Genomic DNA, 18,521 nt, shown 5'->3' with positions numbered 1-18,521 from the left:
ACAAGACCGGCCCCAAAACTGAGCCCTGGGGAACACCGCTCATGACCGGCCACCAACTGGATGTAACTCCATTCACCACAACTCTCTGGGCCCGGCCATCCAGCCAGTTTTTGACCCAGCGCAGAGTACACCTGTCTAAGCTTGTGCTCTTCCAATTCTCTCCCCCATCCCACCGGGGGGGGGGGGGAAGTGAGCAAGCAGCTGCGTGGTGCTCAGTTGCCGACTGAGGTTAAACCACGACACCAGGCCCTCAGCTTTGGCACACAGCAGGGACTGGCTCTTTTTTACCTTTTTTCCCAGAACTGGTGGGGCCCTTAGGAAATGCAGTGTTGGCTCAGGAGTCGTGTGCTCCTTCCACAGCAGAAACCCCAGAGCAGGTCACCTGCTTTGTGTCGTGGGGTGGCTTGAGGAAATGCTACGCCTGTCCTGGGAGGCAGGTGTGTACAAACAGGACCGTCAGGGTGTGGCGTGAGGCCAAGGTTGTGACAGCTGACTACAGAGTAGCTTCCAGGCTCCATCTAACCCCATCTCTGCTGTGGTCAGGCACATGGGCTGGGCTATATTTGGGTAATCTCCCAGAGCTGGAGGCAAGCATGAGCAAAACCTGCTGGCACTGGAGTTAGGCCTTGAGAAAGGGACTGTGGTGAGAGGGTGAATGCTAGCACTGAAGAAATGTGGCAGGGTTCTCAGTCCCTGAAAAGCAGCCAAGTGGAGCAGACATCTCCTGTGCCATCTCCTGCCTAGCAGCCCCACTGCCGTGCTCAGGAAAGCTGGTGGCAGTCCTGCTCTGTGCCATCGGGCCAGGTGCCGCACCAGAGTCCTGTGCGGCAGCACCAAAACTTCATTTGGCCCTTTGGCACTTGGATGCAGAGCTTTAGCACGGGGGCCTGGGGTGGGAAAAGGGTGCATGGTCAGCCCTGAGCTGGTCACCATATCCCTGAGCCAGTTTAAAAATACCTGGTGAAAGTGGGGGGTTGCTGGGGAGGTGTGCAGGGATGCAGAGGAGACTGCTTAGGGCATCGGGCACGGTTTTCTGCCCACTTCCTCCAGTGGCTCTGCTGTTTCCTTGTAACCCGAGATGATGTCTGCATCCCTATCTTCCTCCGCAGCTTGCAAGTGCAAGGCGACTGCTGTCCTCTGGCTGGCATTGATAATTTTTCAGGCCCAGAAAGCAGCAGCCAGAACACGGCTTTCTGGAAATAAGCCCAGCAGGTGGGAAATGGAGCCTGACTTCAGGTATCACATTGAGCTGTTGGTGTGGGAGGCTCCCAGGAAAAAAAAGGTCTTCTGAAAGGTCTCCTGTGTCCACATGAGCCTGGGAGTCCATGCCAGGCTGGAAACGTGGTGACAGACCTATGGGCTCTGGTCAGCCGATGTTTGGGGTATTTGCAGCTGGGAGGGCTCTCAGTTTGGAGGGATTTTTAACGGTTGATCATGTATCAGCCCCCAGACTGTGGCCCCAAAGGCATGGCTGGACTGGACTCGTATTACCTCGGTATTTTTGCTCCTGGACTGTTTTGTAGCTGTACCCTTATGTAGAAAGGACTGCATAGGGAGTTATAGGGCTCCTTTTCACCAGCTTCTGGGGCACTTCTGGGAATCAAGGTACAATTTCCCTTAAGATCTTCTTTTAAAAGAAGAATGAAAAGAAAAACCGAAAGCAGAGCCCAGTGGGAAAGGAGATACTGGGTAACACATACCCACGTGCCCCAGCTCCCAGCAATGGCTCTGGCTGAGTGGTGCCCAGCCCAGGAGCTGAAACCTTTGGCATCCAGGGGCACACACCAGCCCCACTAGACAGGGGTGAATAGGGGAAAAAACCAAAACCCCTGAAACCTAGCAAAGGGCTGAGTTTGTGGAGGAGCCAGGGGTGCTCCTGCATGGGCAGAGCTGCCCACTGGATCGTTTGGAGGCTTTTGCTGTTTAAATCACCCCTTGCATATGGGGTGCATTGTGTTTACTGAGTACATCTCCTGCTGTCCTGCTTCCTGGAGAGTTAAACCCTGACTTAGGCTTTTTCTGAGAAAATGATAGCAGAATTCCCACCCTGGTTTTGCAAATCAGCAGCCAGCTGACCCCGGCAGGCCTGTCCAGCCGCTGCCCCACACCAGCTGCATCTGTAAAGATAAATCCACTGCCCAAGAGAAGCAGATGAGCAGCAAAGCGTGCAAGCAGGACCAAAAAAAAAAAAAAAAAAAATCCCTTTTTGTGAGCCTTGGAAGATGCCCAGGAGAAAAGCTCCAGTGAGTGGCACAGATAAAAACTGTAAGTGAAACGGTGCCCTACCATCTCTGCACAGTAATGCCTAACCTCCATATTAACTGGGGGTACTAAATTTTCCTGGCTGACATAATTCCATTAGCATTTATAGCATAATAATAGGAAATAATTATTTTATTAAATCTCATTATTCTTTAAAAAAAAAAAATTTGTCTTTTTTACAGTGTTTCTCCACTTCATATAGGACTGTGCCAGGCCAGAACACATGCCCACTGGGGCCGGGGCACACCAGCCTGCAGCTCTCATCTGCACACACCAGCACTTCAAGGTGTCCTCCCCAGAGTTCAGACCCTGACCGTCTCACAGGCAAGTCCCATGTATTTGCCATCACAGCGGTAATTTTTTTGACTTCTCTTTTTATGGAAAAAATTTTGAAATTTTGTATCCATTTTTTCCATTTCCCTTCCTACCATTTAAATGGTATCACTTTCTTGCAGCGAGATGAGGCGGATCACTTCAATTTGCTGCTCCAGTCCCAAATCCAGGTGAATTTTTCTCAGTTGGGATCATGTGGGCGAGCTGGGAAGAGGGAGCGCTTCATCATGGAGGGCTGGGATCTGGGGATATTTCTTAGAGTGAGAGAGAGCACTTTGCAGGTGACTGCCTCTCCAGCAAATCCTGAGCACACCTGTTAATGCCATGCCAAGGGTGCGCATGCTCAGATGGCATCTGTTTAGCAGCGGGGCATTTGGAGAAGTGAAGTCTATCACAATATTTAAAAAGCTGTATAAAGGAACAGATGGCTTTGATGAGAGATGATCTGGCTAATGAAATGAGGGCTAACACTTAAACTGAGAAACAGTTGCTTAGGCACTGTATTTAGCCCATGCATCAGTGTACGCAGCAGCTCTGATGGCTGCTGCTGAGTGATCCCTGGTCCCTTTCCCCCACTGCTCCTGTTTCTGGGTGGGCGACATTTCTTGCCAGGCCTCACTCTGGCTTTGGAGCAGAAAGGAGCAGGACAGGAAAACCAGGTGGTAAATCTATTTTCAGAAAACATATATTTCCCAGGAATGAAAGCAAACTCAAAGCAATTCCCTTTTCCATTTTCCTCGCCTCTGTGTACCTTTTTTCCCCAAAAAACCAGCCCAGTAAAACCATAGCCAGTCTTCAGGGGTAATATCACCCTGGGGAGGACTGCAGTTAGAGGGGAATGAGGTTGCTTTGTTTCTTCCTGAGCTGCGAGTGAGGTCTGCAAGGGCAGGGGTTAGCTCTGCGGTCGTCCTCTCTTTTACATGAAAAATAAAATACCTCCGAGGCCTGATCCTGCTGCTTGATGTCCGGACACAAGGGCTCAGCCTTCCCACTTCTCTGTTGCTGGAAGAAAGCGGATGAGGAGATGGCGCACAGTTTTGTCCCCGTGAAGAGCACTGATGTGGTGAAATTTGGACAGGGAACATGCACGTGCTGTAAGGCATCGGGGGGAGGAAATATTAATTAACAGACAGCAAAGCAAAGCCATAATTTTGAACATTTGCTTGCATTGGAGCAGGTCCCCTTTCTGGGCCAGGCAGATCCTCAGTGGGTCTCAGTGGCCTAGCAGGAAGACCCAGTGAGGACTGGGGCAGGAGAAGTCCTGTGCTGCTCACAGCATCCCAGGAGCGTTGTCATGTCTGTGCACCAATGTCATTGCAATTGTGTCTTTGAAGACATGGGCTGAGCAGGAAGGGACATCAGTGTCAGCCTCCAGCACACCTACCCCTGGGAAAGCTAGGCATAACCCCAAATGAGATGGGGGAACGTACTTGTGGCTACTCGTCTTTGTTGAGGTAGTGTTGGTGGAGATGTGGGAGGAAAGACTCTTTCCACAGGTCAAGGTCAGCTTGCAGCAGGCTTTGGGACGTGTGGCATTATGGCGAGGGATGCGTCATTGTGGGATGCAGTTCAAAAGCAACACGACCACATGCCCTACCTCCCTTTGCACCCAAACACCCCTTGTTGGGGGGATGCTGCAGGACGAGGTTCACGGGAGAGGAGCTGCTCCTCCTGTGGGACTAGTGTCCCGTGAAGAAGGGATTGTAGGAAATATCTCTGTGGGCCCACATAACACCGCCCCTTGATGGCTGGTGCCTCCCTGCACCTCTGTTGTGTCCTGCACCGGGTGGACTCCAGCACACACTTGCTGTCCCCAGGCTGTGCCCTTTTTTTAAGCTGTGATTTTTTAATTTGTGAGAGGTCTTCGGTGGGCCTGTCAGCATCGTGCATTTTCCAGCACTCGAAGGGACACCATCTGCTCAAAAAAGAGCTGTGAACAAAATGTCTCAGATGCTCAGAGTTTACCAAAAATGAAATTGCTTTAAAATCCCATATGCTGCATTGTTTTCCTTCCAGCTTTGGCTGACAGCAGAGGTGAAGTGACTAAGGCGGTTTCTGATTAATCAATGCATTTTCCTTTCTGGCCAAAATCGCCGGGGCTGAGCGCTGTCACTTTTTGCCTGTTTGACAGAAGGATTTCTTCAGCCTCAGTTGCTGAAAGCCAGAGGTTACTGAATTCAAAGACCTCCCCTCTGTTACTTTTAAAGTGAGCTTCCTTGACTTTTGCTATCGCAGGAAGCCTTGCAGTCAGGGATGTGGTTAACACTGATACTTCAAGCATACTTTTTTCCAGGCACCTGATTTTGGGACCTGTCTTGGTGACACGGGGGCAATAGCACCTCCTTGCCCAAAGAAAGCTGTGCCCTGCAGTCACTTGTCATGGCCTGCAGCTCTTTAGTGTGGCAGTGCCATGGGGCAGCGTCAGGTACACGCAGAGGGAAAACCTGGCCAAGATCTCTGGATTTTGTGGGGTTACAAAAAGCAAATGCTACGAGGAGCCATTTATTAATCCAGGATAACACAAGATTTGAAATGCCAGAGCAGGAAGAATGTTATTTCAGCTCTCAAAATAGCTCCCTCAGCCTTTAAAACACCGAGACGCGTACACAGCGGTTGCCTTTCTGTGAGAGCGGCTGTTCTCTCCCTTGGCAGTGCCACTGCAGAGATGTGGCCATTTTGGTAAGGGCTCAGGGGACCTGCTGGTGCTGCACTTGCTCTGAGGACCTGTGCTTTGAGGGGTTCGTAACCCCCAACAATCAAAGAGATGAAACCTCTTCAGGGCATGCCATGGGGGCCAAAGCTGCAGGGCGAAGGAGCGTTGCTTGGCCACTAGAAAGACAGTGTATAAAATACGGATAAACTGCTGATGTCTAACTTAGCTCACTTCTGGGGCCTGGCGTGGATTTAGGCAGGTGGCTGTCTTGTGTTGGTTCATAAGTGGTAGCACCAGGGCAAAACTTTGAATAAGTGCCACCTTATTTGGGTTTTAGGAGAAGAAACAAGACAGTCAATAAATAATATCAGTCATACCGCATCCTGGCAGAGAGAGAAGGGAGGGAGAGGAGAAAAAAATGGTAGCGTTCACATTGACTTAATCCCGTGAAGGTCAGACAGCGAAGGGATCCCTCCACCCCAGGAAACATTCCCAAATGGTTATCACCGAGCTGTTATGCTGGGAATGTTTCATCTCAAAATTCCAACCACAGAGAGGCTTTACAGACTGCAAAGCCCACCATCCAATAGGAAAGGGATAGGGGGTGGAAGAGGACAGCCTGGCCCAGGCTGCTCCTGGGGTCTTTTGCTACTGGGTGGCTGCTTCTTTCAGGTCTTCCAAAATACTTAGCAAATGGGCACCACTTCCCAGGAGGACCACAAAGATGTCGCGGCTGGTTTTGGGTGGTAAGCCCTCTTCAGTGCCTCTGGGGACTTTGGAGCAGAAGGCGTACCCCGAGCCGCACACTGGGTAGGTGCTGCTGGGACTGGGGAGGGCAGGGAAGGAGCCAATTTACAGCCAATTTACAGCCTATCTCATGGCTATGCCAGGGACAGTGTGCAGCCCGAGGGCCCATGCACGGTGCTGGGGCAGAGTACGGGGCTTGTTGTTGGCGGAGATTGGGCCGCCAAGGATCAGCCATGCCCGAGAGGTGCTCTGAGGTTCTAGGAGAGGCTGCGGTCCCGCCCCACCACCCCAAAACCGGCGGTCAGGGCGCGGCGGGTTTTACTGCCAACCGGCTCCGCGGAGTCCCGGGGCCGCCAACGTCCGCCCCGAGCCGCCGTGCGGCGGCTGCAGTCCCCGCCCGTGCGGGGCGGGGCGGGGGCGATGCCTGGCCACCTCCCCGGCCCCAGCCCGGCCCCCTCGGCCCAGCCCGCCCCCCGCTCGCCGTCGCCGCCGGGGCCAGAGCCGTCACCGGAGCTGCCCGCAGGTAGGAGCCGCCCCCGCAGCGTCTGGGAACGACCGTTGGGAGCGCGAGACCCCCCGCCCCCTCCTGTCGCGCTGTCGCCGCCCTGTCGCACCGCCCCGCGAATCGTCACTCCCCCTGCCCAGTCGTCCCCCTCCCCAGTCGTGGTCTGGGTGCCCCCGGCGGGAGGTGGCGGTCGGGGAGCCCCGCGGGAGGGCGACCCTGGCCGTGGGAAGCAGGCGAGCTGCCTGCCGCGGCGTGCCGAGGGGCTGCGGATGGCGAGCGCTCTCCGCCCCGAAGGACTGGCAGCAGGGGCTGGTCCGGCGTGGGGCACCGCAGGTGCTGCAGCGCTCGGGAGGAGCCGAAATCTCAGTGCTGTCTGTCCTGGAGCTTGCTGATTTACGGCAGGTAGACACAGGGTAGCTAAGACGACTAGAGCCGCTTGACCCAGGGCCTGAAGGACCCAGCTATGGAAGAGATCTTCCCCTAGGTCATGATTTCGGCATCCTTCTTACCCATGAGCCCCTCTGTGGCATCCTTTCGGGGTTGAGGGATGTGATGATAATAGAGCTTGGCAGGGCCATCTGCCAGCCTGCTGCCAGGACCTCTTCGCACAGGGGTCTGTGGAGAAACTCACCTGGGTTGAGGCTGTGGGGTGGGACAAGTCCTGCCTTCCCCAGATCCTGTCGGAATGCCTGACATACAGGCTGTGTCCCATTAAATTCCTGGGAGGGGAAGAGGTTTCGAGAAAGGCCATTCGGCTCTGCTGTGGTCCCTCAGGGAAGGAGGGGCGAGATCCTGCTTCTGAGTGATACAAAGAGACAAGCCGATGCTGGGTGCTAATGCCCCAGGGTGATGATGGGGTACCTTGAGATCTCAGTCTTAGCTTTTTCTTACAGCAGCATGCTTGTGCCAGACCTTTGATTCAGAGCCCTCGGGTGCTAAAGGTTGGAGAAATTCTGAGCTAATCTTCCCTTCTGCCTTTGAGGTTTTTTTTTCTTTTTAAACAAAGCTTCTCGGGAAAGTGACCTTAAGGATTGTCTGATCAACATTCACGTAATCCTTACACCATAGCAACGTACACATGTATGGTTAATTATGAATAGCAACTCAGTATGGAGGAGGGAAGTGTGTGAAAGGTATATCCCAACACACTGACTGCCTGTTGTGTCTTGCTCAAATGGATAAAACTGCCTAAAAGAAGGGGACTTGATTCTTGCTGACTTTCTGCCTTTGGGTAACAGGGTAAATAATGGGGACTCATATTTGCTTGACAAACATCTGGCTCCTGTTTTCACTGTTGTACTATTAAAAGTCAAATTATTTTCTTGTGCTGTTCTTCGTGCCCAGCTGTCAGCATTTTCTGAGCCTGGGTGGTGGAAGTCAGTGCAGTTGTTTCATTTCTCCTTTTCAGATTCTTTGTGATGCAGTGTTTGCTTTTCAGATGCAGAGCAGGGATATGTACTTGTATGAACACCAACATTTTCAATTGTTTTTTCTTGGAAGAAATGTGTCCACGGTTTTCTCTCCTCCCCCAGCCATTTCCGGGCAGCCTGAGATTGCAAGATTGCGGTTTGGCCCAACAGAGACACTTTAAGGTCCTGATCCTGCGGTCCAAACTGAAACAATGAGCTCTGATTGCAGGATAAGTGGGAGCGAAGAAGCAGAGAAAGGTCTGTGGGAAACGAGAGAGATGATCCTAAGCAATATATTGGGAGGAATAAACCATGAAGAGGGATGGCTGGCAGATGAGGCGGCTGCTGCTGCGATAGAGGGCTTGGACCAGGACTCTGAATGCACGCTCCTCTGTGCCACCGATTTCCCGTGTGACCTCTCGGTGAGCAACTCACTGGCCCCGTTGTCTAAAATGGGAATAATGATATTTTTTGCTGTCTCAAGAAGACTTGCAAAGGTCTGTAGGTGCCTGGCTCCCTTCACCTTGGGTCCCTGCAGGTTGCAGCAGCAGTCACCTGAGGTGCAGGGATGAAGGTGGGATGAGAGGGGTGAAAGGGAAGCAAAGCGCATAGGGAACAGGTAGAGAGAGAAGGATGGAGTGAATGGGAGGAGGGAGGAGAGGAAAAGAAGACTGATGAAGCTTCAAAAGCCATGAAAGGAACTGTTAAAACAACTATAGATTACCTTGCATGGGGTTTAATCCCAATTTTTAATGCTGAGGTTGCCTCTGGATGGTTGTGCCTACAAGGGAGAGGTGCCTGCTAAAGTGCTGTTTGCTCAGTCAAGAAGTGTTTGCCTTTGGCAGGCATGCAGACCTGGCTCCCTCGGGGAGGGCTGGTCCCATGTGCAAGACAGGAGGGAAGCCTACTTTCCACCCTGCCCGCCACACAGAAAAGCAGAGGCCTTCTCCACAGCACCCAGGAGCTGCTGAGCTGTGCTCCCCTGTGGAATAGGCAGCATGTTCAGCAAGTCTGGTGGGAGGGGAGGCCGAGGTGGTCCCTGGTGCCATTAGGAGAGGTCCCGGCTGCCTCTCCCGTGGGGAGAAGTGGGAAGGGAGGAAAAGCCTGGGGGACTTGGGCCGGTCTGCTGCAATGGTGGGGGGAGTGCCCAGCGTCCTCCTCTCGATTTCCTGAGCTGGGGCAGATCCAGGTAGTCGGTGAGAGAACTTCTGCCCTCCCTGTCTTATTTTCTGCTCCCCGTGAGGAACCGCTGGGATTAGTAGTGGTGGCTGCCTGAGCCAAAAGAGCCATTGGCCCATCAGTTTTGGCACCACAGGACTGCAGGAGTAGACTTTGCCTGGCCAAGCCACTGGAGATGACCACAGCTTTGTCACGGAGCACCTGACAGTGTGGTGTCACCTCCCCAGTGTGGTTTTGGCACAGCTGAATGCTCTTAGAGGTGGTTTAATGTGGTCTCTTGCGCTACAGGAAAATCTGTCTCTGAAAATACTTCAAAAGACAGCAGAAGTTTTAAGCCCTCTGGATGTGATGAAGAGGCTGGTCACAGCAGGCTTGCAGGCTTGGCCCCTGTTTAACAGGTGGAGGCTGTTCCCTGGTCCTCTCTGTCTGTTGTGTTTGCAACAGGTTTGCGTGAAGTGAAATGCTGTGTGGCACCTTCCTCCTGTAGCTCACCTGAGCACCCTGCAAGCAGCAATTTATAGTTGCAGCAGCCTGGGAGATTGGTAAATAAACGTAACTAATTCCTTCAAATAAGGAATGCTGGCAAGGCAGTGATGAACACAACAGAAATGCCTACATGTGATTGCTTACCTTGTACTTGTCTCAGGACAAATGATTTCCACAGATCTAAATGGAGCTGAAAGACTGACATGGTAGTTTGTACCCTTGACAGTCTCTATGCCCAAGAGGGCTACCTTAGAGTAATGACAAAAGCCAAGTCATGGGCTTGCGTCCATTACGTCCATTGCTCGTAGCTCACCCTCCGGCCCATCATCTCACTGCTGCTTCCCTGGGGCTTTCGTGGCTAATGCGAGGGGAAGAGGACCTCAGTTTGCCATGTGAGTAGTGGAGGAGGCATGAGTCCTCAGGCTGAAGAGTTTGGTGAGGGAAAACTGTCCTGAGAAAGTTCGGTGTGCTATGCCACACTCCCTAAAAGCTCACAGGCCTTGGGTGTTTTCTCCATGGCTGACAAGTGCAGACTGCTTGGTATTTACGCTTCTGCTGGTGGTCCCCACTGGTGTAACCAAAGGAAATGCTGCTTTGGGGACAGTGGACATCTCTTCAAAAGCGTAGAGCTACAAAGTGCAGTGAAGAAAGGAGCTTGTGCTTCCAAACAGTGGATAAAAGAGGGGTAGAAGGGACAAGAGGTGAAAGACAAGGTGAACAGGCGGGAAAAGCCCTGCTTACACTGCATGGGAAGCTCTGTAGCTTGAGTGTATGTTTTGTGTTTATTGGGGAAAAAAACAGTGACAGAGTAGCAAGGGGAGGGAAGCCTGGAACTGTTCTGGCCTTCCAGGGCATGCACTGTCTCATCCATAAACTACAGGAGGAGATAGTATAACCAGGAATAACTGCTCTGCAAAGTCTGCTCTTCTGGCTTAGTCTGTCTTTCCTTACCTTCAAAGCTATCTGTAAGTTGACATGACATATCTGTCTCTTTCTTCGCCAGGTTTTGCCTCCCTGTTGCATGTTCTTTGCTACTACCAACACTTACATTGTTTTCCCGAAAATGGGACAAACCTTTCGGGCAGGCTTCCTACCCCCTTCTGTTGTAATGTGTGTCTTCGCTTTGCTTGCCCATGCACATTGGAAATGCTTGAAGGCATTTGTGTTTTTGGAACTGAGAAGCAAATAAAACACCTCAGCAGACCTCTATCAATCTATTAATACACCGTCAAGATCACTGTTACGGGGCGAAACACCCATTCTGCTTGTTGCTGGTTCAGGCAGTGGTCATTAGATTGGGGTGGTTAAGGTGGAGGATGATCACTGGACAGCCTGTCTGCACGATGCCTCAGACTTTCTGGGCTTTGCCACAACATCAGCCTGCATTTGTGTATTACTTGCAGAGCAAGGAGATGGTTTCAGAGACTCTTTCCTCACAGCATAGCTGAAACTGGGAGAGCTTTGCCGTCTTTTATTTTATGAGGACATAAATAGCCCTCCTCATTTTCCAGCAACTCTTTACTTTGGGGTTTGGCTGGGACTTTGGGATAAGTGTCGTTTTCGCAAGCATCCCAGACCAAAGGGTTGGCTAATTGTGCAAGGGGAAAATATGCCCTTGTGGTGATGGTGTGGGACTGTGGGGTTGGGTCTGTGTTGAGACTCTCTGCTAGAGACTTCCCTTGCATCTGAGGAGAGGTCTGGCTAAAGTGGCCCCAGTCTTGAGCATCTCTGCTCTTGGAGAGGCAGTAAGGCGTCTGCCCTGGGATGTGGTCAGTCCAAGACGCTCACACTGCAAGGACTCGCTGGGGGCTGGTTGCTGCCTGGCTCACACAGTTCCTGAGGTCACAAGGAGCCAGGAGGGCTGAATCCTGCAGTGGGTGCTCCCAAGCAGAATGGGGTCCTTGGGACAAACAAACACACAGCACCTGCAAAATGCAGTGCTCCTCAGCTTGCTGTGAGTCTTGCTCTAAGCCCTGGCTGCTCCCAGCTGGTTTCACTGCCTGCTGACCCAGCTCTTTCTGTCTGAACTGGATGTGTACCTTCTGCCTTACCCAGCTCCTGCCTCTGCCTTCTTTGCCTATTGCAGGCTGAGGGCCACGACTGCCCAAGCCCTGCTAATGGTACGAGTGGGACCTCATGGAAGTCAGTGCAGGCCAATGTAGGTGCATGGGTCAGAGCACAGCACTGTCAAAGCCTGCAAAACACCCCTTTGGTCCTAAGGTGGCAAATTGCATTCATTTTTCTTTTATAACATCCAGGAGCCTGGTCTTGAAGCAGGACGTGCCTGGTTTGTACAACGCCAAATGCAAGAAAGGCAAACTCAGCCCAGAAGAGTTTACAGTCGACATCTCTGGCTGTAACACAGCAGCTCAACACCAGTTCCTCAATGGCCTGTAAGTACTCATGTGTGATTGAGGGCAAAGGTTGTGTGGCAGCAGGAAGCAGCATACCAACGGCACTCTTTGAAGGACAGTAGGGTGCAGAGGGTTGATGCTGGCCTCAAGACCCAGCGGTGCTGCAGGAGTATCTCTGGGTAGGTCATGCTGTCAGTCACATGGTCTTCTTACCAAGGCACTCAGGAAAGGCTGAATATATATATTTTTACAGAATTGATAACAAATTAATTTTACACAACTGCAGGAGACAGCTTCCCGGGGAAACTTGAAGGGATGGTGTGGCCAAGTGGATGTTAATACAGCCTTTTCTGCCCCCATTTTTTGGTGACTAGAAGGTTTCATTCCTTTGGTGTGCTTTGCCCATCTCCATTAGGTTTGTGTTGGCCAGAGCATTTCATTAGCATGCTGAATGCATTTACAGTGTTTGAAATGAGACAAGAAATATGTACGGATGTTTCTGTGGGTGAAAGCATTGCCTCTCAACATTGTTGCAGGATTACTGAAGCATCTCCTGCTTCCCCCATGTGCAACCCGGAGGTGTCTCTACCTTTTCCCATTCCTCTCTTACATAAATAAATGAAAATGGCATTTCTGTACACCCTTGAGATGGTAGGTGGGTACCCAGAGCAAGCAGAGCACTATACCCTGCTGATGGAGGGGATCACTTATCTTCCTGTTACCCCACTATTTTGTTATGTATTTACAAGTCTCTGGCATCCCTTATCTCTTGCATTGTGCACTCAGGCTGGGAACCTTGAGATAAACCTGAAAACGCTCTGCTTTGTTATATTGGCATTTGTGGCTTGTGGGCGGCAGGTTATGTAATATGCTGGTTTGTATCCACTCGGTTACAGTGATTAGGTATCAAGTGACTGTGGTTATTTTTGCTTTTAAAAGCAACAGAGAGCTGAAGTGGGCTCCCCCAAAAGACAAATTGTGTTTGTTCCCCTTTGATTGTTGCTGACTAGCAACAATTCTTTATGACTTGCCATATGTTTTGAACAGCATCCTCCTTCTCCCAGTGCTTCTGGCTCTGTACCTATTCTCTGAAATGACTCAATGGCCTAGCGCTGTGAAATGCAGGAGCGTTGCTCTGGCTTATTATGCAGCTTGTGTATGGGCCCTTGAAATGCATTTGCATGCTCTAGTCTTAAAAAAAGACGTACAACTCTGTTAACGTGGTAATTTTGTCCTTCCTTACATTCATGTTCTCTGGCGAAAGCAACTTCAGGAAGAGCCTGTTACTTTGCTCGGCAGATGAAATTACGATGCCCACATTAAACGAACCTTGAGCAAGCAGCAGTATGTTTGGTGAGCTGCCTGCTGTAATTGAAACGTGTACATTAGAGGAATGGGAGCTTAATTGGTTGAGGGGGTGTAGTGGGGCAATGGTAATAAAAGCAGAGCAAACAGCTGACAGTCTGAGCAGATTTAGACATAAAAATGGGAGTGGAGATAAGGGAGTAAGCCTGCACTGAGAGAAATTCTCAAGACACACCCTGTGGCAGTGCTAATGTGAAACCCTTTGTAGTTCTGCACCCTGACCCGTGATAGCTGGCAGCAGGAGTGCACCTTGATGGGGTTTTTGCAATGCTGGTGTGAGACTGTGAGTCAAGAGGGACTGGAAAACCACAGCGTGTGCTTTTGGGAAAGTGGGCTGACTCCGGCTGGGGTCAGCTGCAAAGCTGAAAACAGGTTTTTATTGTGTATTGTGGTGCACCATTGCACCACAAGGGCTTTCTGTCACTGAAGGCCTTCCTGTGCAAGCCTTAAAAATGGAAGACAAATGGATGTATGCAATTACCAACTGCCTCCTGGACGCAGTGTGTTTATTTGGGAAAACATGGGCCGGCGGAGATGGCTGTTGTCACCAGCTGGAGTTGACTGCTCAGATTTGGCATCACTGGTCATGGCAGCAATGCAGAACAGAGCTGCGGAGAGGAAGGTTGGCTTTATGTTATCCCTGTGGAGCAATTAGCTGTCAAAGAAATTGTTTCTACATTTCCCATGGAGAATTTAGGTTATTTTTCCTGTTGCTCTTGGCATTTTATTTTGGCTAAACTGCTGTGGTGCTGCAGGGGAGACTGTCATTTGGGTTCCTCATTCTCTTGTTCCTGGCTGCTGTTAGAGGTGCTGGTCTTAACGTGCACAGAGGTCTCTCAGCTCGAAGACACGAACATCGGGGCCATCCCTGAAGAGGACAGGTTAACCCAAAGGCAACTGCTGAGAATGGTATCTGCTGAACACTAGTGCAAAGCTAGGCAGGTTTGGCACATGCTTGGGGTTCCTCCTTTGGAAGGAAGTGAGGTTACATGTAATTTTGTTCCTGGCACCCAAATAACACAGCAGGGAGTAAATGAGAAATGTGCAGGACCTGAGTCCTGGTTTTAAACCATCCTCTGCCCACATGGGGGTGTTGAAACATCTTCAAGCATGTGTGGGATGTGCCAATGGACAGCGTTAAAAGGTGTTGCCATTTGGGGACATGGGGGAAAGGGACCATTCTTTCCTGCTTTTGGTATTTCATCCATCAGATGCAGGTGTCTTGCTCCTCCTGTGTGGGCTGGCAGGGGCCAGCAACACCACTGGTCCAGCCATTGCCCCCCTGCTCTCCTTCCAAGAGTGTGCCAGCTCATGCTGTCCTCGGTGTGGAGCCTGTCAGAGGAGGGTGCATAGCGGCAACATCCTTTCCTGGTCAATTCTTGCTGCCTGCCATGAGAGGCGAGCTTGCACAGAGCTCGGCACCCTGTGAGGCCGGCCAGACTGATGTGGAGTGCTTATTTTCCAAAAGGTCAACCCCTGGCTGCACTGAGCTCTGGTGAAGACCTGGCCCCACGCAGGTCATTGTTGTACTCCCTGGGAGTGCTGTCCTTCCTCCTTGGTGCAAACCCAACCGGCCGTGATGGGAGGTGTGCGGGGGGTATGTTCTCTAAGTGTTTCTTTTTAACTGGCTGAAATGAACGTGTTTCTCTGAACTGTGGACCTGGCATCCCATCGGGATGCTGCACTCTGCGCTAGTCATTCATTTAATATGCAGTGATTTCATATGTCATTTTCTGTTAGTGGTCAATAGAAGGGGGACTCTGTATGGCACAGTGAATATTAAACACAGGGCTGTTTTCCAAGGGAGCAAATCTGTAGCCGTGTTGCACTGACTTCGATGAGGTTGGGCACCAGTCCTGCCCCCGCTCCATTGCAGAGCTCAGCACAGAGTAATGGTTATCTGGACAGTATTTTCGCATTTCCCCACCTCATCCTGGCGTGGAGTCCCCATCCCTTTGCGCTGCCTCGCTGCTCTGCCTGGGGGAAAAGCCCTTTGCCACCTCCGTCTCTGCATGACAGACAATGCTGAAATAGCTTGCGAAGGCTGCTATTTCTTGGCTGGGAGGCATGCTGGGAGGCAGAGGAGCTGTGGCAACCTGTTAATGAAGACAAGTGTTATGGCTAGGATTTGCTTTTATTGCGTAAATGAATCCTTTGTACCTTTCCAAAGGGGAAGGATAAATAATAAGATCTGTCATCCCCTGAACTGAAAGAATTGTGTTACCTTGGCTTAGTCTAGCCACCACCAGAGAAAAAAGGAGAGTCGAGCACTGCATTAGCAGTAATTACCTTGCAGAGGAATCACGGGCTGTGACAGGAGGTGACATTATCTGCCTGCTCCCCTTCAGCCAAGACAGGAGCAGGGAACTCGGCTACAGCTATGGCTTCCTTGTGTGGGGCGCCAGCACTTGGGCACTGTGCTGCCAGGGTCTGGCAGGGACGCATCCCTGCTGCAGGTGAGGCAGCTGCCACCTGGAAGCGGTCCTTGACATTGCTGGTATGGGTCTCCCGGTACCAGAGCAATGGCCAACACCAGCTAAGGGATGCTGCTGCATGTTGATGGGCTGCAGGAGGAAAAGGCAAGGGCAGCGCTTCACGGAATAGTTGCAATTGCTACAGCAGGGGCTGTGCGGGGAACAGAGCTATGAAACACTTTGTGTCTCCTGTGCAGGAGGAGAGGAATAGAGATGAAATGGGTGGGGAAATCTAGTCCACACTCATTGATAATTTCTTCTGATCTGTTACACCATACTAAAGATCTCTATACGCGCTGGAGCTGACTGCCTTTTAAATTGATGTACTTAATACTTGCATCGTTTCATGCTCCCTGTCTGCAGTTCTCTCTGCTCCCAGGTCAGGGAAGAGACCTTATCTGATTGCTTTTCTGTCTTTTACGGTTTGCAATTCAGCCTCACTCAAGGCTATCTGTACAGACAGCACCAAGTCGTGGCCTTGTGGTTTTGTGCAAGTGTGATGTGGCTCGGGGTACTGCAAGGGTGTTGTTTTGTACTCCTGCCAGGGGATGTGCAGGGAACACAGGACAGCTGACCTGTAGGGGCAAGCGTGAGGCTGCCTTCTGCAGGGTCTGGGGAGCCTCATCTCAACTCCTTCAGCCTCTGCTGCTGTGGGGCAGGGCAGAGTTGGTGTGGGGGCCCCAAGCAGTGTCCAGCCAGCGTTGCCTTTGGAGCCCGGGGCTGTCTTGTGGGAGTGGTGAGCTGTGGGGCTGGCTGTTCCACGGTGAGGGTGCTTACTCTCTTCTGCGGGTCCTCACAGGGGGGAGAGAGCAGGCCCAGAAAGACCATGGCTCCTGTGCTGCAGATGTAGGAAGGCCAGGGGAGCTGAGAGGAGGAGGACGACAACGTGGGCACTTTCTTCTCTGGAGCAAAGGGAAGAGTCATTGCTTTAAGGACCTGGATGAGGTAACTGAGCTGCAAACACAAGCAGGCTCTAGTGAAAGGCCATCATGTCCGAGCTGCCCTGGCACCCCAGGGTGCCTTGCTGTCCCGTGGGGACCTCAGTGATCCCATGAAATGCCTGCCCTGCAGCAGGCTATAGGAGGGAGGAGGAGGCAGAGCGCAGGGGTGCAGGTGCTGCTGCCCTGGTGAAAGTAAAACAGGCACTGGAGCTGTGAGCCTCACATTGTTCACTCTGTGTCTCTTGGCTGTGCCGGTGCCTGGAGGAACATTCATGGAGGAGGACAGAGCATGAGGAAATATTTGATCTGTTGTCAAAGGACTCACAGGGAGACATAGGACTCTGTGTCTGTAGCACAGCAACATAGCAGTGTTTCTGAATTGCACGTGTTACAGGAACAGCCCCGGCATCTCAGATGCTCATCCAGCATGATCTTGCTTGGAGGACAAATGCTTTCTCAGGAGGTGGTGTACGGAGCATCCTTATGCCCCGTGCAGGATTTCGCAGTGTCTACATGTCAAGAGCTGATCCTGTTTGTAACTCCTCGTCCTGACAGTACTCTGGGTGCTGGCACTCAAGCTTGGCACTGCTCTGGGTGTGGCCAAATGCTATTTTTAGCTGATTGCTGCGGCCAGGATGGGAGCTGGTTGTGTGCTTTGTGGAGGTGAGGAGACAGCACGTGCATCCTTCTCCCTTCATGCTGCAGGCTTTGCTGAGGCAGCGTGTGTGGAATTGGTAATGATCCTGGGAAGAAGGCTGCCTTGCCTTGTGCCTACGGGAAGTAGCAGGGAATTAGGGCTGTGGGTCTTGTGGTGTCACCTTGTGCAAAATGCATAAGAAAAATACTTTGAAAACCACTCAAATGCTGTAGGTGTGTCTGAAAAGTCTCCCCCTCCACCACTCTTTGTGCCTTGGTTTTTATGCACAGTGCTGATGATGCTGCCTGTGTGCAGTAGCTTAACCCCTTATGCCAGTAATGACAGTATGAAAGGTTTGCAGCACCTGCTGTCTGGCCATCAGGAGTTTGATCTTGGGATGCTTTGGCACCTGCTGTGTGGATGCTCTTCATGCTTTCAAAAGAGGGGGGCAGAGGTGAGTGGGTACCTCTGCCCTCTTTCTTTTGTTTTTACTTTGTTCTTTGTTTCTAGCAGGTATGGATGGGAAGAAATGCAGCGTGTGGATGTTTTTACCTCTTGTGTTTACCCTGTTTACATCAGCTGGATTATGGATAGTGTAAGTTATCTCCTGCTGGTTATTTGGGAGAGCAAGTTAGGCTGGGGCAGTTGAAAGTACTGCTGTGGTGCGGGCTGTATCTCAGTACGGAGAGTCTTTTGGGGATGCTCTATCCTTGAGTTACTGGCTGGGGGCTGGGAAGGCACATGATAGGGGCAGGGGCCAGTCCGTGTCAGTTCATGGCTTGGAGGATCACATTTTTATCCCTGAGTTTCTGTGCTCCCCAGGCCAAGTTTCTGACCTTGCCTTCTTCCTGGCACATGTTACTGGGAGCTGCCTGAAAAGAGACAGACAAAAATGCATCACGTTTTCTCTGAATGACTCAGCAGAGCTCTTGGAGAAGCACTTAAGGCCCTGCTTTGGGGTGCAAACTCAAAATCCGCAGCATCCAGCACCGCACTGACAACCTGCCAGCAGCCTAATGCTCACACCTCACTTTATCACTAACACTTCTTACCAAAGTGCACGCGAGACATGCATTTCCCTGAGCTGGGCTTCCTCCAATCATGCAGGCAGACGACTGCAGCATGAATTTGGGAGCGATAAATGTGCCATCAGCAGCTATGCTCAGCCTAAGAAGC

At 51.5% G+C, this 18,521-nt stretch overlaps 1 protein-coding gene across 4 annotated transcripts in view; it reads left to right on the top strand.

Moving 5' to 3' along the window:
• Positions 1-6,474: 6,474 nt before the first annotated feature.
• Positions 6,475-18,521, top strand: part of TMEM150C (transmembrane protein 150C) — a 25,584-nt gene continuing 13,537 nt past the window's right edge. The window contains exons 1-3 of one of the 4 annotated variants that reach the window (XM_076336982.1): positions 6,475-6,518; positions 11,833-11,967; positions 17,859-17,940. In XM_076336982.1, the coding sequence (XP_076193097.1) occupies positions 11,961-11,967; positions 17,859-17,940 (89 nt within the window). In that variant the 5' untranslated portion in view covers positions 6,475-6,518; positions 11,833-11,960. Of the gene's footprint in view, positions 6,519-8,122; positions 8,332-11,832; positions 11,968-16,659; positions 16,713-17,855; positions 17,941-18,521 lie in introns of those variants that run through there. The other 3 variants (XM_076336980.1, XM_076336981.1, XM_076336983.1) reach the window with 3 other exon arrangements.

Source organism: Aptenodytes patagonicus, chromosome 4 (assembly GCF_965638725.1).
Source record: "Aptenodytes patagonicus chromosome 4, bAptPat1.pri.cur, whole genome shotgun sequence".
NCBI classification, from domain to species: Eukaryota; Metazoa; Chordata; class Aves; order Sphenisciformes; family Spheniscidae; genus Aptenodytes; species Aptenodytes patagonicus.
Note: the sequence above shows the minus strand (reverse complement) of the source record. Positions and strands in the feature narration are given on the sequence as shown.